The following is a 27,870-nucleotide window of genomic DNA, read 5'->3' on the forward strand; positions in this document are numbered from 1 at the left end:
AGTTGTGTCCAACTCTGTGCGACCCCATAGATGGCAGCCCACCAGACTCCTCTGTCCCTGGGATTCTCCAGGCAAGAACACTGGAGTGGGTTGCCATTTCCTTCTCCAATGCATCAAAGTGAAAAGTGAAAGTGAAGTCACTCAGTCGTGTCCGACTCTTTGCGACCCCATGGACTGCAGCCTACCAGGCTCCTCCGTCCATGGAATTTTCCAGGCAAGAGTGCTGGAGTGGGGTGCCATTGCCTTCTCCGAGCTGAGGCAAGGTATCCAAATTAAAATTTCTCCTCACTAAAGAAACATAGCTCATTACCTCTCATTCAAATACTTTGTGCATGAGCTGAATGAGACTCAGTTATTATGCAACAGAACTTCTCAGTGCAAGCTCAAGCCGTTCTAAGCATTGAGGTTAGCCAGACCGTTTTAGATAAGTATTAAAAGCTCCAGGCCTACCTTAACTGTCTACTGTGGCTCCCTCCCTGCTTTGTTCTAGCCTTGGCTTCCTAGGCCCTGCCACTCCCATATCAAGCTTGGGCCCTGCAGGCTACCATCTCACTGGGAAGACTGTAGCGTGTGAACAAGGACAGTAGTCAGGACAGCAGAGCTGCTGAAAGGCCCAGTAGCCCTTCTGACAGTTAGCTAGGCCAGAGGACTCTAAGTGACTCCCAAGATCATATCCAAATATTTGAGTACCAACTATGTATCAGGTACTGTTAGGCGTTGAAGGTAAAGAGACAGAAATTCATGTTCTCACAGAGCTTGCATTTTAATAGGTAAATTGTATATTAGAAGGCAATATTAATGCAGAGAATGAGGCAAAAAATAGACTCACAGGACAGCGTGGTCAGAGGCCTGGTGGAGATATTTGAGTCAGGTCTTAAAAAGAGGCATACACCCTGAGACTGTCTGGGGCAAGACAGTTTCAGGGGCAGATGAAGTCCTGAGGCACAAGCTTGCCCGGTGCGTGTGATGAGAAGCGACGAGGCCGGTGGAGCTGGGGTGAGTAAGGTGAAGCGCAGTAGATGAGTGCCAGGCCTAGACCATGCAGGGCTTTCTGCAGAGGGATGGAGAGCTACAGTGGAGAGGCGAGGACCTGATTCTGTGTTAAGAGGACTGCTGGCCCTTGTGGCAGAATTTACTGTTGGGAGCTGGCGGGTGATAATCCTGGTGAGAGATGATGGTGGCTTAGGCCACAGTGAGGACTTAGAGGGGGTAAGAAGAGGTCTGATGAGCTGTTCTCACTGGTAACCATTATCTAATTGACAAATTTGTGGAGAAAATTCTTGTTTTGTCAGTGGCCAGTTTCAGACTTCTCCAGGCCTCCCTTTCAGGAACGCTGACAGTTTAACCCTTTCTTGTTCTGAGTGACGCTGCCATCTGTTGCTTGGTATGTTTGGCAAGGCAGACTTGCATACTTCAGTAGCAAGGACAAAGACACCCATTCACAAACTGTGATAAACACAGCATCTGCCTCACATGAAAGGCTGTACTTGAAACGAGGTATCTCTCTCTCTCGGAACAGCCTTCCTCTTCGCTTCTGGGTAAACATCCTGAAGAACCCTCAGTTTGTCTTTGACATTAAGAAGACACCACACATAGATGGCTGTCTGTCAGTGATCGCTCAGGCATTCATGGACGCGTTTTCCCTCACAGAGCAGCAACTTGGGAAGGTAAGGCCCAGCTTTAGGATTTCCTGTACGTGTTTGTGTGAGTCTGAAGCACTCTGTCTTCCTTGTAAACATTCAAGTAACACACGACATCAGCCCAAAAGACAAAGTAAATGATGGTCACTGAACACCTGCTTTTCTATAAAATTGCTCATTTATTTCTATTTTTAATCTAGTTTAAGTGAAAACCTTTAGCTTTTGTTTCCTAGAAAAATCTTATGTAGATACTAATATAGATGCTATTAAACTATGAACCCAAAGTATGTAATTATTGAAATTTGCCTATGTTAATTCCATCTGAATATACCTAAAAGCATCTATTTGATTATAACAAATTTCTTATGGGGAAGTAAATCCTGCCTGAGGTTTCAAATACCTTTATTTTGTCATTTTATAATTGAATCAATATGGTTTGTCCTGTGGTGTTTTGCTGAGCAAAAACTCTATAAGGCAAGAAAAGATAACAATACAGAGGAAACTGTGAAAGAGATGTTTTGGTCTTAACCCAAGTAGTCCATAATAAACTGAGCAATATCTGTACCTAATGGGTTTAGAAATCTTTTCATGCTGAGCAGTGGGTCTTTGGTGGAAGGATGTTCAGAGTGCCTGGGATGAAGTGTGATGGACACGTCATAGGCGCCTGAGACTCCTAGTCTAAATCCAGACTCACTATCGCCAGTATTTCTAGAAACCAAACTTGTTTTTTGACTTTTATTTTCCCAGCACTGCCTAGATAGAGTCTCTCGAGGTAAAATCCTTGTCATTATCGTCCCCTTCTCCTTCCTCCCACCTGTGTCTCTAGTTGGTTACTACTCACTTCCATCCCTCCCCTGCCAACTGCTGTCCTGGCTCCTACAGGGCCTTTCACTGTGTCTCAGCCTATCTTTCTAAAACAAAACTCTGATACTGTCAGATTCCTGCTTGAACATTGTAAATATTTCCCATTACCTCCCAGACAGAATCTTGAGTGCCACGGGGCCCTTCCGCACTGGGCTTCAAGTCTCTCTTCTGGCCTCCTCATTTTTTCCCCAGTCCATCTACCCGCCTTTTCATGCTACAGCTTTTAGTTTTCGCAGACTTAACCACGAGCTTGTTTTCACATCACTTTGCTCGTCCCTTTCCTGTTACCTCTGTCTAGTAAAACCCTACTCATTCATTCAACAAATGTGATTTCCTAATGTGTACCAGAAAATGTATAAGACTCAGATTTAGTCTAAATATACCTATTCTGTCAATGTTCCCTTGATGCATTTCCCATGTGCTAATTTTGACCGGTACAGTTCTCCCTAGCGTGCAATACACTGAAACACACTTAGTTATCCGTGCTAAAAACGGCTGTTTATTGATTACTATGTTCTTGGCATAATTCAGTTCTCACAAGAACCACACAGTTAACCATTACCCTCATTTTCTGGATGAGGAATTGATGATGAGAGGTTACAAGTCTTAAGGTTGTACATCTAAGTCCTTTTCTTTGTGCTACACTGCTGCTAATTACTGATCTTAGATTGTAAGCTTCTTAAGGGCAGGTGCTGACTGGTTTTCATTCAGTGCCTACCCACAGTGCCTGGCTAAATAAAACTTTGCATGAATGATCACAAGGGCTGTAGGTTCTACTTAAAGTTGTAAACTTGACAGGTGAAAAAATATCTCAGTCCAGGCCTCCTTCAAGCCATCAATACATTTAAAAATGTACTGGGGCACTGACCCTACCATTAACTCACCTATCTTCCGAGTAGTGATACAATAAAAATTCATATTTCAGGACAAGAAAAATGTAAGCAGAATTTTCACCTGTTTGGGCCTCCTCCCTCCCCTCTAGTATGCACCTACGTTATGCATTTATCAGCCCTCTCCAATGGCAGAAGTACCCGCTGAACTGTAAAGACCCATTTTTCTTCTGGCACTAGCTGTGTAACTCCTCAGCAGATAATATTCCTCTCTCAATCCTGTAAGGGGTCACAATGACCCACACACTGTATATGTACATACTACTTTGGTGAACTTTATATACAATGCTTTATATACAATAAAAACATAGTATTTCCCTTAAAGATAGCGACTGGTCAGATGACCTGGGGAGATACTGGGTGCACATAAAGGAAGCTCTTAGCTTAAATACTTTATTAATGTTAACTAATTATTAATGTTCCTACATTATTTGTATTTTGTACATTACCAAATAGATGACTGAACCTCCAGTAAAAATGGTGACTAGATGACTTAAAACAATTTGACCAAATATCAATTATTGGAATAGTGTAATTCTAGATGTGGGTAGAAGCAACAGGAAGGAACCATTTCCTGGACCATGAGAGTCTAGTAAGACAGGCCGTCCAGAGGCTTTTGGCTGCTGTTAATAGGGCCTACCTCGTTCAGTAACAGCACAGTGAGTGGCCTATCAATGCAATCGTCGTCTGACCTGAGAATGAGCATTCCTGCTCACGAAATGCCTCCCCAACATTGGTGAAAATTAAGTCTGAAACGGAGGGGATTGCAAAATAATGTTGCCCATTACCTGTTATGACACACCCTGAAAGGAATTCAGGCCAAAGATCAGGATGAGGCAGTTTGCACTCGGGGAAAATTGACTAGCCTTTGGTTAGTTATTTTTCTGAAGAAAATTTCATGAACTCAGTTTCTTGAATCTTCCCATACTTAGAAATGCACTAAAATCATTAAGATATCTGTTCCTCACAAATAGTGTGTGATTGCACAGCCCCCTTCCCCTAAATCACATGTATGCAGGCCTCACCCCCCTTACCTCTTGAGAACAGTCCTCAGAGCTTTCTGAGAGGCTGTCTCCTAGGTCATAATCCTCAGGCTGGTTGAATAAATTTTTCCGTCTCTTTTCTAGACTGGCTATGATTTTTCTTTGACATGTTAATTCTGTCAAAATTATAACTTAAAAAAAAAAAATCTTCCCTTACATTTTAACATCAGTTAAAATTACATAAAAACATTCAAACTACCAGGGAATTTTTCCAAAATCAAGACATCAGAGCCACCAATACTAATGACCATGCTCTTTCTTGAGAACACTGAAAGATTTTTATAATCTAATAAAATAGGGAAAAGCAGAAAAATCTGCCATTGCCAATTACTTACCACGTTCATGGTTATATAAAGGGCTCAGTCAGACCTACAATCAAACCTTTTATAAGTGCCAAAATTCACTGGTGGGTGAGGATGAGAGCAAATGCTTTAATTCAGGCTTTTTACAACTATTAGTTACGAACTATGATTGAAATAAGTTCCATTGTTACAGTAACTCAAAATCATGCAAAAATAATAATTTTAGTCCTTTTATGAGAGGAAGGCAGAATATATTAGCATTTAATCTGCCTGAAAATAACAGTGACTCACCAGAACTATCTGGATAGCAGTCAGTCATTCAGTCAATAACATTTATGAAGGCCTGCTGCATGAAGATGACTTGTTACCAGGAGATAAGATTAGTAATAGTGGTGGAGGTTCAGCTACATTGGTACTGCTATCATTTCCTGATGGTTTTTTAAACTCTTGGTGGTTGCTGCTTTTTTTCAGGAAGCACCAACTAATAAACTTCTCTATGCCAAGGATATCCCAACCTACAAAGAGGAAGTAAAGTCTTATTACAAAGCAATCAGGGATTTGCCTCCATTGTCATCTTCAGAGATGGAAGAATTCTTAACTCAGGAATCTAAGGTATTGTTAGAAAGTAGAAATAAGATTATATTTGGGTACTTAAGCCATTTCAGAATCTCTCAACAAGGCTTTCTTTCTTTAAGAAACATGAAAATGAATTTAATGAAGAAGTGGCCTTGACAGAAATCTACAAATACATCATAAAATATTTTGATGAGGTAAGATTTTAAATAACATTTTTAAAAAAACAGATACGAATCAGCCACCAGAATTTGGTTATAAAGCGTCCTGTAGGTCTCAGGATGGCTCTGGCATCCCACATGGCCAGAAAGGGAAGCCAGGAAGGCTGTCTGAGATGTGGATCCTGGCACCAAGCCAGACCCTGCGTGTGGCTGCCCACCTTTGGACCAGCCATTTGATTTAATGGGGCCTATTGACACAGTTAACTTTGATGAGTAAGTAGTGGTCCTAATAAAAGGGGCCTGCTTATGCTTGATTGTAATCTGCTAAAATGAAGGCTAAGCTTGTTAAATCGCCTAGATTCTGTATTCAGTAGTTAAAAGTACGACATATTTCTAACTTAAGCAACTATTTCAATAAACCATTCTCCTTTATGATTAATTCTCCTTAATCTGGATTTTTTTCTTTGGGAATTCACACAGACACAGTCATCAGATGCGCTGTTTCCAAATAAATGTTAATTCCCCCTTCCCTGATTCCCCCCACTCAGTCATGCTGGGACAGGCTATCCATGTCAATGGTGAGAATAGCTCACCAATTCCATTTGCTACTTGAAGATCAAGTGAAGCACTAAGGTAGGGTAGAGGCAATGAGTTCCTTAAACATGATAAGCATCCCTCTTTCCAGGGGTCAGGGGTTAGAAGGGACGCACTGGGAGGGGAGGGAAGGGGAGGGCAAGGGAGGTAGACATCTCTGACCAGGATGCCCCCTGCCTGCTGCATTAAGAAGAAATACTTGCCTGCATGTTGGCTGCCCAGGAATGCTTGCTGTGCTTGGAATGGCTGTGACATAATGCATAAAACAGGGCCTTGGAATTCTGGCCCCATATTTGTAAGCAAGTAATTCGGTATTTCTTTCGAGTTTCTATTTTAAGCTGAAGTGTTGTTGATCCTGTGATAATGACTTAGCAAAACAACTTGCAAAGTGAGTATGTAAATGATCGGAGAAAATCTTGGCATCTGTTTCATACAGATTTACCACTCACAGCATCAGGAATGCAAAAAAAAATAGAATTGTAATGCTAAAACCACAATATCTAAAATAACTGTTCTAATTGTCAACAGATTCTAAATAAACTAGAAAGAGAACGAGGGCTGGAAGAAGCTCAGAAACAACTCTTGCATGTAAAAGTCTTATTTGAGGAAAAGAAGAAATGCAAGTGGATGTAAGCACTCTGGGGACTGGCTTAATCTGGTAAAGTTCTTCAGATGACTTGGGAGCAAAATGGCTGCTTGAGCTACTCTGTGTTGTGAGTTTAAGTTTGCACATAGGTTCCACTTTGAGCACTGTCTTTTTTAAGAGACCAAGGCACACGCACAGCTTTTAGAAAGCCTATCAACCACTGTGCCTGTGTGTGTACTGTGGGAACCCTTCTGTAAATAGAGCTGAAGTGGTTGTTTCAAACAGCCTCCTTGTTTACAGAGAATACAGGGCCAGTAAGCAAGGGTCAGTATTGTTTAACTACACTCTCCACTTAAGCACAATGGTATAAGTGGTTTTGTTTGAAAACTACAGCTATGTAGCACTTGTAACTACACTGCACCTCTGCAGACAAGGGACATTGCTAATGATCAAAACAAACTGTGAAATGAGTCATCTGGAAACAAGGTTGGGTGTGCGGGCACCCTCGGGGATCTGCAGCATTGAGACTTTTCCCCAGTAGTTCCTGGAAAAGCTGACCGCAGAATTTGGTAGTGTGTACATTTAGCATTTGTGAGTGTGTGTGTGTGTGTGTGTGTGTGTTTTTAAACCAAAAACTAATGGTGTTGCAACATTGTTGAAAGGGCTCGTGTTTTTCAGTGGTCACCGACTGTACTCCATCAAACTCACCTCCATTTCACTAGAGAGCTCTAAAGCAAGGAGAGGGAGTAGGCTTCGTGACAGCATCTTACCCAAACACTTTAAAGTACCTATCTTTTCTTCATTTTATTTTTCCATATTAAATGTATTCAATAGTAGACGTGTAGGCTATTGTAAAAAAAAAAAAAAAATCGCTTGTTTCGAAGAACTTCAATCAGAACTGTCTATGGAAGAGTAACTCCGTCCCCTAATCCTACACTTCTGTACTACTGTCTCCTTGCTTTAGACTTCTGGTGAACCCTGTGCTTATAAATACTTGTGTGTGATTTTTAAAAATACATTTTACATTTCATGAAATTGCTGTTCACACTGGAGTATTATATATGAATATATATATATTTGAGGCCCATGGCCTGAAAAATATTAGTATACAACTTGGTATCTTAGTCTTACTATGTACTTTTTGAAAGTATTCCTCACAAGAGAGAGAGTTAAGAATACCTGTTTTATTCATGCCTTTTTTAAAAAAGAATTCCCTACCTAGTTATACTGTAGTCTTTTTATTGCTGATTTTTTACTCCTGAATTCTTGCTGCTCATGACCAATTCTAATACCACTGTGTTTCCCTTCTCTTAACCAGAAGTAAAAAGTTTAACTGGCAACTCTTAAACTTTCTTTGCAGCACCTTTATTTACCCTTGGTGCTCCAAATCCCAGACTGAGGAAAGGAAAATTTTCAAGTAGCAAATAAAACATTGGTCATACATTCCTTAAAATCACTTACCAACAACAATCTATGAGATAGCAGGATTTAAAAGTACATTTGTCTTAAATGAATGCAGTTCTTTTTGCTTCTCACTATCTGGTAAAGAGTGAGCGATGACACCTCAACAAACTGATCAGAGAAGATAAGCATTTATTGCTCTATAGGGACCTTCCCAATCCTGTCACTTCTGGCCACTGTCTTTCCAATGGACACACCTCAAAAATCCTACCACAGAGGTTCTTTATAAGAAAGGTCTCGTCCCCATCTAAGGCTGCTGCAGTCTTGATGTGAAGGCATTCATAGGAGAACAGCAGGAGAGTTGAGACCCAAGGGTAGGAGAGTTGCCCAAAAGACTTCCCCTCTTTAGGGTACAGAAATGCTAAGAAATCTCGAAGGATCAGCTACAGCTTTATCTCAGTATTTAGTAAATGCTACATGAGGATGTCCCTGTCCGGCTCTCTGGCACATGAATCCTGTGTGGAGACTTCCCTCCTTTTCCAGGGACTGTGCTGCTGGGGACTTTGGGCAAGTCACTTCCCTCTTTGTGCCTCAATTTCTGTATAATATTTCTAGCCTACCTCACTGAGGTGGTGAAGAGTCACTAATGTGTGTAGCGTGTCTATCAATCCTCCAGTGAAAAGCACTGTCTAGATCACATTTTGGATCACGTTAGCCAAACGCAGTACATGGCCAAATTAGATGTGTGCTGGAGACAATCAGTCACTGGGTCTATATTAAACAGCAGCCAGAGAAACAAATGGCAAACAATTTCTATTTTCAAGTTTCTTTGCATATTTTTTTGGTGCAAAACCATTTATAAACTTTTCTTTTTTCTAACACTAGTGTCTACAGCAGCATTTAAAAACTAATTCTGTTACTTTTTTCTGTATTAGGGATTTAAAGTCTATTTCTTATTGTATACCTGATTGAAGCAGTTCTTGGAGATGAATGTTTTAAATGTCTATATCCAAAAATAAACATTTTGATGTAAATATGGACTGTTTTTGTCTTTTTCTTCCTTCAAATTTTCAATAGATTTTTTTCATTCTAAGTGGCTCCACGGAAATTATTTCTCAAGAACAAAGTCTCACTGTATATGCTTTGTAAATTAGCAGCTGTATTATATAGTAAGTAAATCTAGTTTCTTCTAAATGATGTTAAGGCTATGCAATCTTACTCCTGGCCTCCACTGTCGTCTTGGAATTCTGAATGTGATGACGTCTAGATAATGAACATTCTACTTGGTCCAGCAGACTTTTTAGCTTTGCCTTGTTGACATGAAGTTATTCCAGCAGAATGCCTTTAAAAGATGTTACATAAAAAAGCAAATGATGGCATACTTAGGGACACAGAGAAATAAAACATTTATAACAATTTGGTTAGATCCAAAACAGGAGACAAAGTTAAACACCAACATTATTTCTAAAGGGATCCCACTGGGTTCAAGTTTTACAATAAATGGCCCTTGTTTTATTATATAGCCACAGGATTTAATTATTTGTACTTTGTTATCTTCTATTAATTCTAACTCAACGAAGCCAAAATTAGTGAGATCTTCTACACTGTATGGTTAAAACAAAATTAAATACAAAATAATATAAAAATATTTATTAAGCTTTTAATAAATTATGTGCACACAACTTTTAGAAAAGGTAGTGTTGGAAGGAATGATGCTAAAGCTGAAACTCCAGTACTTTGGCCACCTCATGTGAAGAGTTGACTCATTGGAAAAGACTCTGATGCCGGGAGGGATTAGGGGCAGGAGGAAAAGGGGACGACAGAGGATGAGATGGCTGGATGGCATCACCGACTTGATGGACGTGAGTTTGAGTGAACTCCGGGAGTTGGTGATGGACAGGGAGGCCTGGCGTGCTGCGATTCATGGGGTCGCAAAGAGTCGGACATGACTGAGCGACTGAACTGAACTGAGTAATATATATAGATATCTTAAGTTTTATGCTGACTTTAAATAACTTTCACATATAGTAAACCAGAAAACATTTCTGACCATGTGATTGGTAAGCACCTCAAAGAAGAAGAGGAGGGAATTCAACATAGTTCTATTTAGGCAAAATGCCACACCCCCCCCCTTAAAAAAACTCAACAAAGCAAAATAATTGAAAAACTTGATTCCCTATTTAGTTCCTTCTTCTTTGTTCATTTATTTTACATTCTCAAAGGGTTGTCAATAATATTCTAAATATCTCTGAAGCTGTCTTAGGGCTTCACTTATCATTACTACAACCTTAAAATCCTGACATTCATGCAACACAGCATGGAGATAGTACCTTTTCTTGAGGCACAGTCAAGTGATTTGGCAAACAGTAATAAAGTATCTAAATGCCACATACATTAAAGCTTCAAGCTTTACTGAGTCACTGATTTCATCCCTTTTGATCTGCCTTTTCTCCAAGCAAATCATTCCCCAGGAGATCCAAGTTCCTCTAGTTGTTTCCTTTGTGTTGTTTCAAGTTCTTCTAGTCTTTTGCGAAGTAGAGAGAGTTCCCTTTGATGCTGTTCCTCCTTAAAAGCACAGAAAAAGGAAAAACAGAAAAAGCATTGCAAGAAAGGCTGTTAGAAAAACTGGTGGAAAAATAACTGTTAGGCAGTGGCCTCAGTGTCTCTTTTATTCAGGTCTGCAACATCTGGCAAGAAAAGAATGACCATTTTAGCAGTCTAAGAACCCCAGCATGGTCTAGACTACCAACTAGTCCTCCCTTTTCTCCTGCCTCAGGCTGTATAGCCTTTAGCCAATACCCAAAGTCTGTTCTTCTCTAGGTTTAAAGTTCACCGCAGAATAAATTAGATAACAGTAATGCAAGTCCCAGGTGTACTTATGTGGCAACTTTCTAACAAGACGAGTTTAACAGAAGTTTATTATATAAGCAAAGCACTTCATCAGAAGAAGTACAATTCAGTGACGTACAACATTAAAAATCTTCCTTGCTTACAACATTACAAAATGTCATTGCTTATTAACAGTTCATCTTCTGAAAATCATCTGATCAATTTGGTTCCCTCAACATCTCAGGGATTTGATAAAGTAAAACTAACTCAAGTTTTGGAAACAGAAAGATTTAGGTATGAAACTCAGCTCTCAGTTATGACCTTGAGCAAGTCACTTCACCTCTCTGACTCAGCTTCCTCATGTGCAAACTGGGAATACTAATACCTTCCCTCAAAGCATTTTCATTAGGATTAAATAAAATGTATGGAAAGCACATAGTACAGTAACTTTGCATAAATGTTGGTAATAATCAGAATTATATGAGTGACCTACAGACTCAACAGTTTACTCAAAGACTTTATGGGTCTCTTACTTTCAGGTGCCCAGCAGGAGACTTTACTCCTAGCACCATCACTGAAGAATAGATTCAAATCCACTATGCCTCTCAGCAATTTTTCTGGTAAAGATTTAGGTTTTTAAATATTTAAACAGGTAAAATTTACAGAAGTATCTATCTAACTGTTTTCTCCTAAAATAAATGCCCATACATACCTGCATGTGAGGAGGGAAGGACAGTTCCATGCCTGGAATCACAGTTGATGACTGAAGACTAACAGGATTGATGGATGCTGATGGAGGTATATTAGGAACCAAAATTAAACTTCGAAATTCATTATGTCTTCTCTGTATATCCTTTAGTCTTTTTTGAAGCCTTGTATACTCTTCAAATGGAACATTTTGTCTTAAAAAGGAAAAGCATTTCTGTTGCTTAATACAGTTATATTCTGTTGAAGAACAGTATGAGTCACAGAACATAATTTTAATTGGGAGGGAAGGATTTTTAAGATTTACCAATATATAATACATAAAATGTGGTTTACCTAGACAGATAAACAGAAACATGACATGACATCTTAATTATTTGTTATTGTTGGCCCTGTAGGCTGTCGACTTAAAGTTTTATTTGACAATTAGTCAGAGATAAAAAACATTTTGATATTTTTAATTCTACTCCCCCAACCCATGAATCTTGAAACTAAAAGGACTCCTCCAAAAAAAAAAAAAAAAAGGTGCCTTATTTTACTTCAAGAATCAAACAGAAATAGAGGAAATACCAGGTTGAATATTATGAATTTGGTAGGTAAAATATGGTCAAACATAGCTAATTCATTTTGTCCTATTTTTTAATGTACCTAATAAAAAAGATAAAACTACCCAACTTAAGGGAAAATGACATGGATTAAAAAAAACTTTGCAGGCCTTCAGAGTTCACCACCTTTTTGGACATTAATTTCCTAATAATCACAAGTAATCAAATATAGTTTCAAAACCATTTAAAGTTCTAGGTGATCTGTGCCATAGCTGCCCACTCTTGAATTGATAACACCTCCTCCACAACCATTAATTTTGAAATAATAAGTTGAATTTGGTTTTAGAATGAATGTGGTGGCTTCTCACTTTGGAACAGAGAGTATTTGTAAAACTGGCATTTATTCCACAGTCTGGAAACCTCTTGGATGTTCTAAAAAAAATAACACCACACACAACTGTTCATATTTTAGTACTAATTATACCCAAGAAGACCAGTGCACACTGTAAAGCATCACTGCTTGACATACAGGCAGCTTCCATTACAGAAAAGTCTGATACTGTCTAAATGCTGAAGACTACCACTAATTAGCTGAATTTGAAAAGATTTTATCAACGTAAATCACATGGGTCATACAGTGCCACTACTACTAAATTAAAATGGCAAATCTCTGCTCAAAAATGCTAATGATGCAGATTATTAGTTGTGCTTAGATATAAATAAAAACCAGAAACTACTGCCCAATAATATTTTCCACACCAAAACATTAAAAAACTGAGCCTTGATTCAAAGTTGTGGCCACAATTTCGAACTTGTAGTAACTAAACTGTCTTGTCTCAGCAGCAAGGATTTACACCACTCCTGGCTACCAAAGCCAGGGACTGACCTTTCCATCAGTCCCAACCATACAAAACAGAAATGCATATGTTAAAGATGTTTTGGTTTGAAGAAACATTGAATCAGAAAAAGAATAGCAAAGATAATGAATTAGGAGTCTAATGAAGTTTTACGATTGTTTTAAATTTATATTTTAAAAGCAACCCAAGTACATTATACTCAGAAACAACGTTCTATAACGTCAAAATATCACATGGGGCATATATACATACAAACATATTACCTATTTAACACCTGATTTTCTGTTTCCAATTCTTCTCTCTTTGCCTCTAAGATTTCTACCTTTTCCTGCAGTCTCTTTAATTTGTTTTCATGAAGAGATTTTCTCTAAAAAAAAACAAAAAGAGAAACAATTAATATGAACAAGTATGCTAATACATACTCTCCTATTTGAACAAAGCTATATAGTGAATATTTTACTCACCAAAAAAATTTTACTTAGAGATAAGTATTTTCAGTGAATAATCAGAGCAAAGATCACTGGATACAATGCTTATTGAAAATCACAAAGATAATAATGCACAGATCTAGCTCATACCCTGAAAGTAACAAACAGAACTATTATAAATGCCAAACCAGAAAATTAGCATCAATAAGGAAATTGTGCAAATAAAACTTCTAAGAAGGGAAGAAGTCAAATTTTACTAATGAGTTTGCTTGTCACCTGATAATACAAGCTCTTCATTCTCCCAGAAGATATCGTGAGTTTAAAATAAGTATAAATTTAAAATTAAAAGCAAGTTTGCAATTGATAAATCACTACCAAAGTAGTAAATTAAAGGATGAGACAGCTAAGACTGATTATGGATGCATCTCAGTTTGAAAGCATGCCTTTCTAAAGGGAAAATTTTCTAATAATATGGAAAGATCTATGTATAATGCAAAACAAGTAAATGAAAAAAGGTAATACCTTTTTAATTTTATAAAAAGTTTGCCTTTAAAAAAAAGCAGAAAAATACCTATAAATGTTGACACTCATTTAGTAGCTATAGACCTTTTTGGTTTTTGGTTTCTAACTCTTTACTAACAGGCTTACTGAAGAATGAGTAGAATATAAATGTACAGCAGAATGTAAAACCACAAAGAAAACACTGGTGTCACCTCACACAGGTCAAGAGCACTGCCATACCAAAAGGGCCCCTACCCCTCCCTCCTTTCAATCTCTACCCTCCCTGTCCTCTGAAAACATAACCAACTAATCTACTTCTAAAGATGCAGTTTAGTTTTGCCTGTTTTTGAACTTCATGCAAACAGAATCATAGCACACATTCTTTTACAGATGGCTTTTTCCTTTTACTCAATACTGGGAGATTTATTCATGGTATTGCTTACAGGCAGAGTTCACTCATTGCCTACCGTGGCACTAAAACCACTTTTCTGTCCTTTATTAGCACAAGTATATATTAATGTATTGACAGGTGATTTGGGACTCTATTTATTCACCCACACACAAAGAAATCATACAGTGTATATACTTCCATCTCTCGATTTTTTGTTGTTCAGCATTTCATCTCTATGATTAAGTTATGTTTATTGCATATCACAGTTCTCTATTGTTATACCATTATCCATTTTACAAATACCTCATATTTTATCCATTCTCCTCTTGATAACAATTTGAATTGTTTCTAGTTTGAAGCTACTACGAATAAAGTTTTTATGAACACTGCTGAATATGCTTTTGGTAGATATATGTCCTCATTTCTCTTTGAGTACATATTCAGGAATGAGTCATACACAATACATATGTTTTAACTTTAGTAAAACTAGCGTTTTCTAAAGTGGTTCTAACAAATTATTAGTCACATCTTGTGTGCATGCTTAGCCGTGTCTGACTGTGTGACCCCATGGACTACAGCCCACCAGGCTCCTCTATCCATGGGATTTTCCAGACAAGAATACTGGAGTGGGTTGCCATGCCGTTCTCCAGGGGATCTTCCTGACCCAGGGATTGAACCCAGGTCTCCTGCATTGTAGGCGGATTCTTTACCGTCTAAGCCATCAGGAAAGCCCATTAATCACATGCCCACCAGCAATATATGAGAGTTCTGCATCCTTACCAACACTTGGTATGGTCAGTCTTTTATAATTTTCACTACTCTAGTGGAATAGAATAATATGTCACTGTACTTTTAATTTGCATTTTCCTGTTGTCTAATGAGGGTATCTTTTTATGCACACTGGCCATCTGGATATCCTTTTTTAATGAAATGTTTGTCCTAGTCTTTTCCCTGTTTAAGAAAATATTTTGAGTAATCTATTTGTCGGAATTCTTTACATATTCAGAATATGAATACTTTGTCAGATATATGTGTGGCAGATTGACCTCCCAGTGTGTGGTAATATTTTTTCTCTTAAGAGTGTCATTTTATTAAAAAAAAAAGTGACACTTTAATGTCTTTATCAATTATATCTCTTAGGATTAGTTCTTTTTTTAATGTCCTGTTTCAGAAATCTTTACTTATCCCAAGATTTTCTCCTCAAGCTTCTTTCTAGCAGTTTTATTTTTTTACCCTCACATTTGGGTCTATGGTTCATTTTTATCTAATTAGGTTGGGTTAAGGATAACCAATTGACCCCACATCCTTTAAGTCCTCCAGCTTTTTTGTTCTTCAAGATTGCCTTGGTTGTTCTGGTCCTTTGTCCTTTAATATGAATTTTAGAATCTACTTTCCAGTTTCCACAAGGAAAACTACAGAAATTTTGATTAGAATTGTATTCAATTGGTAGGTCAGTTTGGCAAGAACTGACATCTTAATAATATTGAGTCTTTCAAATCAAATATGGTATAGTTTCCCTTTAGCTAGATCTTTAGTTTTTCTTAGCAATATTTGTAGTTTTCAGTGTAGACTTGCATATCTTTCATTAGATTTATTCCTAAGTATTTTGTATTTCTTATGCTAAGGTAAATGGATTTAAATATTTTATTTTCTGTTTGTTGTCTATGTAAAGAAAGAACTGAACATCACAGAAATGAAGTAAAAACCACAATGAGATATCACAACTGTTAGAATGAATATTCTCAGACAAGAAACAACTGTTGGTGAGAATGTGGAAAAAAGGGAACCCTCTTGCACTGTTGGTAGGATTGTGCAGCCACTATGCAAATTAATGCAGCCACTACGGACAACAGTGGGCGCTTCCCAGGTGGCTCAGTGGTAAGAATCTGTTTGCCAATGCAGCAGGCACAGGAGACATGAGTTTGATCCCTGGGTTGAAAGATTCCTGGAGTAAGAAATGGCAAACCATTCCAGTATTCTTGCCTGGAAAATTCCATGGACAGAGGAGCCTGGGCTGTCTAGTGCATGGGGTTGCAAAGAGTCTGACACGACTTAGCAACTAAGCATGCACACATGGAAAATAGTATGGAGAGTCCTCAAAAAATTAAAAATAGAACTACCAGTAATTCCACTTCTGGATATTTATCTAAGAAAAACAAAAATACTAACTTGAAAAGGCATATGCACCCCACGTTCACTGAAGCCTTATTTACAATAGCCAAGACATGGAAGCAAGTGTCCATCAATGGATAAGGAAAATGTGATACACATACATTAGAATATGGTTCAGCCATAATAAAGAAAAATCTTGCCATTTGCAACAACATGGATGGATCTTGAGGACATTTTGCTAAGTATAATAAACTAGACTGAGAAAGAAAAACTACCATGTAATCTCACTTATATGTGTAATCTTTAAAATAAAATAAGCTCAAAGATATAGAGAACAGATGGGCAGCTGCCAAAAGCAGGGGGTGAGGGATGGGTGAAGTGGGTGAAGCAGATCAAAAGGTACAAACTTTCAGTTAAAAAAGAAATAAGTCCCATGGATGTAATGTACAGCATGCTGGTTACAGTTAATAACACTGTACTGCATATTTGAAAGTTGCTAAGAGATTTATCTTAAAAGTTCTCATCACAAGAAAAGCAATTCTGTAGCTATGTATGGTGATGGATGTTAACTATTAACTAGATTTACTGTGGTAATAATTTTATTATACAAGTATCAAATTTTCTCTATGGAAGGTTTTAAATTAAGGATTCCATTTCCCTTATAGATACAGGACTATTTAGATTTCCTAATTTTTGTATTAGTTTTATTGAGATGTTCAAGGAATTTGTTCACCTAAATTGCATTATTAACATAGTTATTTTTATAATATTGTTTTAATATCTGTAAGACGTATAGTGATATCCCCCTTTTCATCGGGATTGAACCCGGGTCTCCTGCATTGCAGGCAGATTCTTTACTGTCTGAGCTACCAGGGCCCATTATATTGTCCATTCTGTTTATTTACTTATCTACCTGTGAGGAGTCTGGGGAGAATCAATTTTATCACCATCTTTTCAGATTGACCAGCCTTGGCAAGTTAAATTTTCTCTATTGTATACTTTCTCTTCATTGATTTCTGCTAAATCTACCCACAGAGTTCGTAATTCAGTTAATTCAGTGTTTTTTAGTTCTCAACTCGCCATTTAAAGAAATGTCTTCTAGTTTTCTGGTGCAATTCTCAAGCACTTATTCTGGAGCATACACAACATGGTACTTTTATTTACTTTTTTTTAACATGGTACTTTTAAAGTCTATGTCTGATAACTCCATTACTTGGATCCCCTGTGGGGGGTTTGCTTACATTGGTTGTTACTTCTCTTGATTTTCAGTGTAATTTCCTCATGCAGCTATTTTTAAACCATTATTAATAGAAATTTGTTAAAACTGATGAACCCATGTTGATACATTATTATTAACTGAGGTCCACAGTTTTCACTGTCATCCTCTGTGCTGTTCAGTTCTATGGTTCCATCACACGCATAATGTTATGTATCCACTACTGTGTGTGTTAATTGTTCAGTCATGTCCACTACTGTAGCATCATACAAAGTTTCACTGCCATAAAAATCCCCTGTGCTCTACCTGTTTATCCCTACTCCCTAACCTCACAAAGACTGGCAACCATTGATATTTTTTCTGTCTCCATAGTTTTGCCTTTTCTCCTGCTACTGCTGCTAAGTCGCTTCAGTCATGTCTGACTCTGTGCGACCCCAGAGACGGCAGCCCACCAGGCTCCCCCGACCCTGGGATTCTCCAGGCAAGAACACTGGAGTGGCTTGCCATTTCCTTCTCCAATGCATGAAAGTGAAAAGTAAAAGTGAAGTCTCTCAGGTTGTCTACTTGAAAGTTATACAGTCGTGTCTGACTCCTAGCGACCCCATGGACTGCAGTCTACCAGACTCCTCCGTCCATGGGATTTTCCAGGCAAGAGTACTGGAGTGGGGTGCCATTGCCTTCTCCATGCCTTTTCTAGAACGTCATGTATTTGAAATCACATAGTAAACAGCCTTTTCAGACCAGCTCTTTTCATTTAGTAAGGTTGCATTTAAGGTTCCTCCATATCTCTGCATGGCTTAATAGCTCATTTCCTTTTTATCACTGAATAATATTCCCTTGTGTATATAAGAGATAATATAAGAATAATAATAATATTCTCTTGTGTGGATATAGCAAAGTTTTTTTTAACCATGCACCTACTTAAGGACATATTTCTAGCTTCCAACTTCTGGCAATAATGAACAAAGCTGCTATAAATGTTTGTGCACAGGGTTGTGCGTGTGTGTGAGAACGTAAGTCTTCAACTCATTTGAATATATACTTAGGAGTGTGACTGCTGGACTGTATGGCCAGACTATTTCAGCTTTGTAGGAAATTGCCAAAGGATCTTCCAAAATGGCTGTATCATTTTACAATCCCACCAGTAATAAATTAAAATTCCTACTGTTCCATATCCTTACCAGTAGTTGATACTGTCAGTGTTTTGGATTTTAGTCATTCCAAAAAATGTGCAGTGATGTCTATGTTTATTTTTTATTTAGGGATAGATATTATAATTTAAAACCTGAGGAAGTAACTTGAAGCCTACAATGTTAGTTTCCCTTAGAAAAGATTTATACTTGTTTCTGGCAGGCAGCTAGGAACACTAACAAATAGGGGTTAATTTAATCTAGTTTAAGGACAGATCATCTGAAGCTGTGCTTCAATACCTGCAAGGACCAAGCTATTTTCAGCTCACTCTTAGTCCAGGGGTATGTATATTCCTTCACAATATCAACCCAAAGCACTAGTGGTGGACTCAGACCTGAGACCCTCTCTCTAGCAGATTCTGAACTCCGATTTTTGTTCCCCTATGAGGTTGTCAAAAGCTTTGCTTCACTTCTCAGCTCTCTCTTCTAGAACTGGCAGTCTCCTCTAAGGGAAAAGCAGCCAAATGCCGTGCTCCCCTCTCTAGGTTTCTATCTCTCCAGGACCTTGGCCTCTTAATTCTTCACTGCCCTTCACGGGGATATTTTTAAAGATATTTTGTCTGCTTCTTCTAGTTCTCATGTGGAGAGCTGATCCACATATTTCCTAGTCTGTTATTATCAAAAGCATATGCTCCTTTTAGGTATTTTAGTTCAACTATCAGCAGACATGTTAAAGATGGAAATGCTTAATACTTCATTATTATATGATTATATAAAACTTTAATCTTAAAATCTAGTTATACTTCTCCATTTTTACTGCTCATTTAAACTGCAGCAATTTTTCACTTTCATAAAATCTTAACCAAGTATGTATACTTAATATACACACACATATACAGAGTGCCCACTTAATTGGGCCCTATTTTAATCATAGGTAATACAAACTGTAGGGATTTCTGAGGGAACTCCAATCAATAAGGACAAAAACATGAGAAAAAGCTTTTTAGAAAGGATAAGAATAAGAAGAATCTGTAATTCTATAAGAATGTGGATTCCCCTGAAGGTTTTCCTACAGTGGACTGATGGGTAAAACCATTGTTTTGAAAAGATTAATATGGCATCAGTATAAAAGATGGACCCTGAAGTTTGCCTCTTAAGATAAGCTTCTTGAAGACAGGAGTCATGACACTGCTATCCTCATCACTGTAAAAACAAACAGCCATTTACTGAGCACTCTTCTTTGCCAGGAACTGAGCTGGAATGTTATACAAGAGCTGCATGGCTGGTTGACTAGTAGACTCAATGCATGCCTTAGACTCTAACGTTATCTTAATTTCCTCATAGATCCTTCATTATCTTGACTTAAGTCTCCATCTTCAAACTCACCTGGAGAAACTGACCTTAGTTAAATATGACTCTACTGACTGCACAGTTGAACCTACAGCAACTGAAATATAGCTGGCATGTACACATGCACTCACACATACACAAAATTATGCTGACTGGTCTCAACTTAAATTAACCAGCACTAACTTCAAATGGGGATTCCCAGGTGGCTCAGTGGTAAAGAATCCATCAGCCAAGCAGGAGACATGGGTTCAATCCCTGAGTCAGGACAATCCCCTGGAGAAGAAAATAGCAACCTACTCCACTATTCTTGGCTGGGAAATCCGAAGGACAGAGGAGGCTGGCAGGCTATAGTCCATGGGGTCCCAGTGAGTCAGTCATGACTGAGTGACTAAACAGCATCTAATGGGCCCCAGAAGGTACCTGGGATTTCTACTAATTCCCCTAATCCAACACTCTCCCAAACTCTTATATTCTTTCACAACTTCTTGTCTCTCCTCAAATCTGTTAGACCTCCACTCTTCACAGTCTGAGCTGGTGACCCAGATTCTTTTTCACATTGAGAAAATAGCAGCAATCAGTAGAGAATTTCCACACATTCCCATTACATCCATCAATTTATCAGGAATTTACAACTAAATATTTTGTCGTCTTTCCAGTTACAACAGAGACTGTGTCCCAATCCCTTCCCCCTCTGAACTGAATCTAATGCCCTTCTGCCTACTAAAACACATCGTCCCTTCATCTGCCCTCTTTCTCCCGCATTATCAGTTTTCCCCCTGCAACTGAACCATCCTATAATTTCTTCTTAAAAGAAGCCTTTGCTCCCACAATCTGAGCTATCTTACCCCAGTTCTCTGTTCTTCACAACAAAAATCCTTGGACAAACTATGTTCTACTTCAATCAGACCTGCATAGCTACTATTCCACAGGAACAACTCTGGACAAAGCCACCACCAATAATCACAAGGTTGTTGTTCAGTCGCTCAATTGTGTCCAACTTTTTGTGACCCCATGGACTGCAGCACGCCAGGCTTCCCTGTCCTTCATCATCTCCTGGAGCTTGTTTAAACTCATGTCCCATTGAATCAGTGATGCTATCCAACCATCTCATCCTCTGTCGTCCCCTTCTCCTCCTGTCGTCTATCTTTTCCAGCATCAGGTGACCAAAGTATTGGTGCTTTAGCTTCAGCATCAGTCCTTCCAATGAATATTCAGGGTTGATTTCCTTAAGGATGGACTGGTTTGATCTCCTTGCTGTCCAAGGGACTCTCAGAAGTCTTCTCCGACACCACAATTCGAAAGCATCAATTCTTGGGTGCTCAGCCTTCTTTATGGTTCAACTCTCTCATCATGACCACTGGAACATGACCACTGGAAAAACCATAGCTTTGACAAGATGGACCTTTGTTGGCAAAGTAATGTCTCTGCTTTTTAATATGCTATCTAGGTTTGTCACAGCTTTTCTTCCAAGGAGCAAGTGTCTTTTAATTTCATGGCTGCAAGCACCATCTGCAGTGATTTTGGAGCCCCCCAAAATAGTCTGTCACTGTTTCCACTGTTTCCCCATCTATTTGCCATGAAGTGATGGGATGGGATGCCGTGATCTTAGTTTTTTGAATGGTGAGTTTTAAGCCAGTTTTTTCACTCTCCTTTCACCTTCATCAAGAGGCTCTTTAGTTCCTCTTTGCATTCTGCCATAAGGGTGGTGTCATCTGTATATCTGAGGTTATTGATATTTCTCCCAGCAATCTTGATTTCAGCTTGAGCTTTATCCAGCCCAGCATTTTGCATGATGTACTCTGCATATAAGTTAAATAAACAGGGTGATAAAATACAGCCGTGATGCACTCCTTTCCCAATTTTGAACCAGTCTGTCGTTCCATATTCAGTTCTAACTGTTGCTTCTGAACTTGCATACAATCTTCTCAGGAGGCAGGTAAGGTGATCCAGTATTCCAATCTCTTGAAGGATTTTCCAGTTTGTTGTGATCCACAGTCAAAGGCTTTAGTGTAGTCAATGAACCAGAAACAGATGTTTTCTGGAAGTCCCTTGGTTTTTCAATGATCCAACAGATGTTGGCAATTTGATCTCTGGTTCCTCTGCCTTTTCTAAATCCAGCTTGAACATCTGGAAGTTCTTGGTTCATGTACTATTGAAACCTAGCTTCAGGCATTTTGAACATGACCTTACTAGTGGGTGAGATGAGTATAATTGTGCAGTAGTTTGAACATTCTTTGGCAATGCCCTTCTTTGGAACTGGAATGAAACCTTTTCCAGTCCTACAGCCACTGTTGAGATTTCCAAATTTGCTGGCATACTGAGTGTAGCACTTTCACAGCATCATCTTTTAGGATTTGAAATAGCTCAGCTGGAATTGGGCTTCCCTGGTGGCTCAGACAGTAAAGAATCTGCCTGCAATGCGGGAGACATGAGTTCGGTCCTTGGGTTGGGAAACTCCCCTGGAGGAAGGCACAGCAAGCTGCTTCCCTTGTAGTTCAGTAGGTAAAGAATCTGCCTGCAGTGCAGGAGACCCATGTTCAATCCCTGAATTGGGAAGATTCCCTGGAGAAGGAAATAGCAACCCACTCCAGTATCCTTGCCTGGAAAATCTCATGGACAGAGGAGCCTGGTGGGCTGCAGTCACAAAGAGTTGGGCATGACTGAGCAATTAACACACTTACACTTATTCTTGCCTAGAGAATACCCATGGATAGAGAAGCCTGGTGCACTACAGTCCATGGAGGTTACAGAGTTGGACATGACTGAGCGACTAAGCACATCACTAGCTTTGTTTGTAGTGATGCTTCCTATGGCCCACTTGACTCCAGGATATATGGTTCTAGGTGAAAGATCACACCATCATGGTTATCCAGATTATTAAGATCTTTTTTGTATAGTTCTTCTGTGTATTCTTGCCAACTCTTAATACCTTCTGGTTCTGTTAGGTTCGTATCATTTCTGTCCTTTACTGTGCCCAGCTTTGCATGAAATGTTCCCTTGGTGTCTCTCATTTTCTTGAAGAGATCTCTAGTCCTTCCCATTGTTTTCCTTTAGTTTTCTTTTTAATACTCACATAGCCAAAGAAAATCTGTCTTCATCTTACTATTTTATCATCTTACCATTGTGAAATAAAGTTCACATTATGGGAAGACAAGAAAAACTTAAACATAAAAATTCTTCTCTGCCTTTGGCCTCCTCTCCTCTCACTGTGCATCTGTCATTATGCACTGACCAAATCTCCCCCATCAGCAGGAGTATCTGCTCAACCATAAATGGCAACATTGTCCTGGCATCAACAAGACAACTCCTTGAAAGATAACATTCTCTCTTGATCTCGTAAAGGGTCACACGACCCATACAACAATGGTGCTTAATTCTGGATTGTGTAAACTGTCAATAATATGTCATTTAATGTACAGCCCTCAGTCTCAAAAAAAACTTAAATAAACTGCATCTTGACTTCTAATGGGGGAAACAGCTCTCAAAGCTTTCTGAGATGCTCTTCAATTATAATCCTCAAATTTGTCTCAAATATTTTACAATTCTTTCTTATATCGACTGATTAATTTTTCATTGACACTAAAGAGCCTCTTGATGAAAGTGAAAGAGGAGAGTGAAAAAGCTGGCTTATAACTCAACATTTATAACTCAAAACTAAGATCATGGCATCCAGTCCCATCACTTCATGGCAAGAAGATGGAGAAACAGTGGCAACAGTAACAGACTTTATTTTCTTGGGCTCCAAAATCACTGCAGATGGTGACTACAGCCATGAAATTAAAGGACACTTGCTCCTTGGAAGAAAAGCTATGACAAACCTAGACAGCTTATTAAAAAGCAGACATTACTTTACTGACAAAGGTCCATCTTGTCAAAGCTATGGTTTTTCCAGTAGTCATGTATGGATGTGTGAGTTGGACTATGAAGAAAGCTGAGCACCGAAGAATTGATGCTTTTGGGTTTTGTTTTTTTTTTTTTTTTTAGAATTGATGCTTTTGAACTGTGGTGTTGGAGAAGACTCTTGAGAGTCCCTTGGACTGCAAGGAGATCCAACCAGTCCATCCTATTCATTGGAAGGACTGATGCTGAAGCTGAAGCACCAATACTTTGGTCATCTGATGCAAAGAACTGACTCACTGGAAAAGACCCTGATGCTGGGAAAGACTGAAGGTGGGAGAAGGGGATGACAGAGGATGAGATGGCTGGATGGCATCACCGATGTGATGGACATGAGTTTGAATAGGCTCTGGGAGTTGGTGATAGAGAAACCTGGTGTGCTGCAGTCCATGGGGTTGCAAAGAGTCAGACATGACTGAGCAACTGATCCGATCTGATGAATGTCATTTGACACGGCTAATTATTCTTGAAGCATTTTTCTTCACTTGGCATCCAATACTTTATTGGTTCTTTTCCTATCATACTGGCCACTCTGCCTTAACTTCCCAACTTCTAAAGTTTGGAATTCCTCAAAACTCAATCCTCAAACCTGTTCTTTTCTGTCTTTCTTCACTTTCCAGGTGACCTCATTTAGTCCCACTGCTTTCAATACATTTACATATTGCTGCTACTGCTAAGTTGCTTCAGTCGTGTCCAACTCTGTGTGACCCTATACACAGCAGCCCACTAGGCTCCTCTGTCCCTGGGATTCTCCAGGCAAGAACACTGGAGTGGGTTGCCATTTCCTTCTCCAATGTATGAAAGTGAAAAGTGAAAGTGAAGTCACTCAGTCGTGTCCGACTCTTAGGGACCCCATGGACTACAGCCTACCAGGCTCCTCCATCCATGGGATTTTCCAGGCAAGAGTACTGGAGTAGGGTGCCATTGCCTTCTCTGATTTACACATTCAGATCCGATCAGATCAGTTGCTCAGTCGTGTTCGACTCTTTGCGACCCCATGAATCACAGCACGCCAGGCCTCCCTGTTCATCACCAACTCCTGGAGTTCACTCAGACTCACGTCCATGGAGTCGGTGATGCCATCCAGCCATCTCATCCTCTGTCGTCCTCTTCTCCTCCTGCCCCCAATCCCTCCCAGCATCAGAGTCTTTTCCAATGAGTCAACTCTTCGCATGAGGCGGCCAAAGTATTGGAGTTTCAGCTTCAGCATCACTCCTTCCAAAGAAATCCCAGGGCTGGTCTCCTTCAGAATGGACTGGTTGGATCTCCTTGCAGTCCAAGGGACTCTCAAGAGTCTTCTCCAACACCACAGTTCAAAAGCATCAATTCTTCGGCATTCAGCCTTCTTCACAGTCCAACTCTCACATCCATACATGACCACAGGAAAAACCATAGCCTTGACTAGACGAACCTTTGTTGGCAAAGTAATGTCTCTGCTTTTGAACATGCTATCTAGGTTGGTCATAACTTTCCTTCCAAGGAGGAAGCGTCTTTTAATTTCCTGGCTGCAGTCACCATCTGTAGTGATTTTGGAGCCCAGAAAAATAAAGTCTGATGCTGTTTCCACTGTTTCCCCATCTATTTCCCATGAAGTGGTGGGACCGGATGCCATGATCTTCGTTTTCTAAATGCTGAGCTTTAAGCCAACTTTTTCATTCTCCACTTTCACTTTCATCAAGAGGCTTTTGAGTTCCTCTTCACTTTCTGCCGTAAGGGTGGTGTCATCTGCATATCTGAGGTTATTGATATTTCTCCTGGCAATCTTGATTCCAGTCTGTGTTTCCTCCAGTCCAGCCTTTCTCATGATGTACTCTGCATATAAGTTAAATAAACAGGGTGACAATATACAGCCTTGACAAACTCCTTTTCCTATTTGGAACCAGTCTATTGTTCCATGTCCAGTTCTAATTGTTGCTTCCTGACGTGCATACAAATTTCTCAAGAGGCAGATCAGGTGGTCTGGTATTCCCATCTCTTTCAGAATTTTCCACAGTTTATTGTGATCCACACAGTCAAAGGCTTTGGCATAGTCAATAAAGCAGAAATAGATATTTTTCTGGAACTCTCTTGCTTTTTCTATGATCCAGCGGATGTTGGCAATTTGATCTCTGGTTCCTCTGCCTTTTCGAAAACCAGCTTGAACATCAGGAAGTTCACGGTTCACATATTGCTGAAGCCTGGCTTGGAGAATTTTGAGCATTACTTTACTAGTGTGTGAGATGAATGCAATTGTGCGGTAGTTTGAGCATTCTTTGGCATTGCCTTTCTTTGGGATTGGAATGAAAACTGACGTTTTCTAGTCCTGTGGCCACTGCTGAGTTTTCCAAATTTGCTGGCATATTGAGTGCAGCACTTTCACAGCATCCTCTTTCAGGATTTGGAATAGCTCAACTGGAATTCCATTACCTCCACTAGCTTTGTTTGTAGTGATGCTTTCTAAGGCCCACTTGACTTCACATTCCAGGATGTCTGGCTCTAGGTCAGTGATAACACCATCGTGATTATCTGGGTCGTGAAGATCTTTTTTGTACAGTTCTTCTGTGTATTCTTGCCATCTCTTCTTAATATCTTCTGCTTCTGTTAGGTCCATACCATTTCTGTCCTTTATCGAGCTCATCTCTGCATGAAATGTTCCTTTGGTATCTCTGATTTTCTTGAAGAGATCCCTAGTCTTTCCCATTTGAGCCCCAAATCTTTATCTCCAGCCCAGTGCTATTCCCTGAAGTCCTGATTGATGTATTCACAAGAATACTTAAATGTCTTCACTTGGAAGTCTAGTGGGCATTTCAAAGAGTTAATGTGTCCAAAGGGGGCATCTCTGTTTTACCCCTGAATCTGTCCTATCCAAGGTCTTTCCCATGTCAGTAAACAGCAATTCTACTTTAACCAGGTACTCAAGCCCACCATTTCAGTCACCTTTGATACATCTCCGTAATACCCTATAAACACTGTAAGCTCCACCTTTAAAAATGTATCCAGAATCCTACCATCAGCCTACTACTAGTTCTCTACAGCTCCCATCTGGACACAGAAAAGTGGTCTTCCTGAGTCCTCTTTGCCCCACTTACACAACAGGCAGAAATTCTCTTAAAATATAATTCAGATTATATCATGTCTCAATTCAAAACTCTCTAGTGTGTTCCTATTATTCAGAATAAAATGTAAAAAAAAAAAAGCCCCAACATTACCCAGCCTCCTCCTACTTCTCTCCATTCCAGCTAATCAGGTCTCCCTTCTTGTATTCTTTCAACATACCAAGTCGACTCCTGCCTCCATCTTTTACTTTCTATTCCCTCTGGAACATTCTTTTCCTACAAACAAAAGATGGCCTCTCCCTTCTTTCCTCCAGGTCTCTGCACAATGTTACTTTATCAGAGCCTTGCCTGATCACCTGTATAAACCAGCACCCTCTATCTCCACTAGTTTTCCTCTTAGCACACATCTTCACCTGATATGTGTTTGTTTCTTTACCCCATGTCTCCCATCCACTATCATATAAGCTCCTTAGTACAGTCTTTATTTGTATATGCCTGCAAATAAAACAATACGTAGCATATAGCAGGTTCTCAATAAATTTGTTGACTAAACTGACTAAATGAATACAGAGAAACTGTGTAGAGAAGAGTCTGAGCTCAGATGTTAGCAATAGGAATAAAAAGAAATGAGGTGGGCAAAATGTGAGATATATTATAAAGGAAGAATTCATAGGCTCTAGATGAGTGTCTCCATAATACTTACGTTTACTCAGAATGTAACTGTGATATAAAAAGAAACGTATTTGGTCTTTTTCCTGGGTTACTGGCAGAGAGCTCCTAAAACTCGTGGAATTTCTTGAGTGACAGAAGCATCTTTTGC

General features: G+C 39.2%; 2 protein-coding genes across 3 annotated transcripts in view; one reads left to right on the forward strand and one right to left on the reverse strand.

Annotated features, from left to right (window-relative positions):
• Positions 1–9,088, forward strand: part of PLXNC1 (plexin C1) — a 153,618-nt gene extending 144,530 nt beyond the window's left edge. Inside the window, exons 28-31 of the mRNA XM_019960357.2 lie at positions 1,520–1,667; positions 5,211–5,351; positions 5,435–5,509; positions 6,596–9,088. Of these exons, the coding sequence (XP_019815916.2) occupies positions 1,520–1,667; positions 5,211–5,351; positions 5,435–5,509; positions 6,596–6,700 (469 nt within the window). The 3' untranslated portion in view covers positions 6,701–9,088. The remainder of the gene's footprint in view (positions 1–1,519; positions 1,668–5,210; positions 5,352–5,434; positions 5,510–6,595) is intronic.
• Positions 9,089–9,689: 601 nt separating this feature from the next.
• CEP83 (centrosomal protein 83) overlaps positions 9,690–27,870 on the reverse strand; it is a 146,817-nt gene continuing 128,636 nt past the window's right edge. For both annotated transcript variants that reach the window (XM_070788948.1, XM_070788949.1), the window contains 3 exons: positions 13,254–13,357; positions 11,596–11,785; positions 9,690–10,619 (listed from right to left, as the gene is read on the reverse strand). In XM_070788948.1, the coding sequence (XP_070645049.1) occupies positions 10,515–10,619; positions 11,596–11,785; positions 13,254–13,357 (399 nt within the window). In that variant the 3' untranslated portion in view covers positions 9,690–10,514. The remainder of the gene's footprint in view (positions 10,620–11,595; positions 11,786–13,253; positions 13,358–27,870) is intronic.

This window comes from Bos indicus, chromosome 5 (assembly GCF_029378745.1).
Source record: "Bos indicus isolate NIAB-ARS_2022 breed Sahiwal x Tharparkar chromosome 5, NIAB-ARS_B.indTharparkar_mat_pri_1.0, whole genome shotgun sequence".
Taxonomy (NCBI): domain Eukaryota; kingdom Metazoa; phylum Chordata; class Mammalia; order Artiodactyla; family Bovidae; genus Bos; species Bos indicus.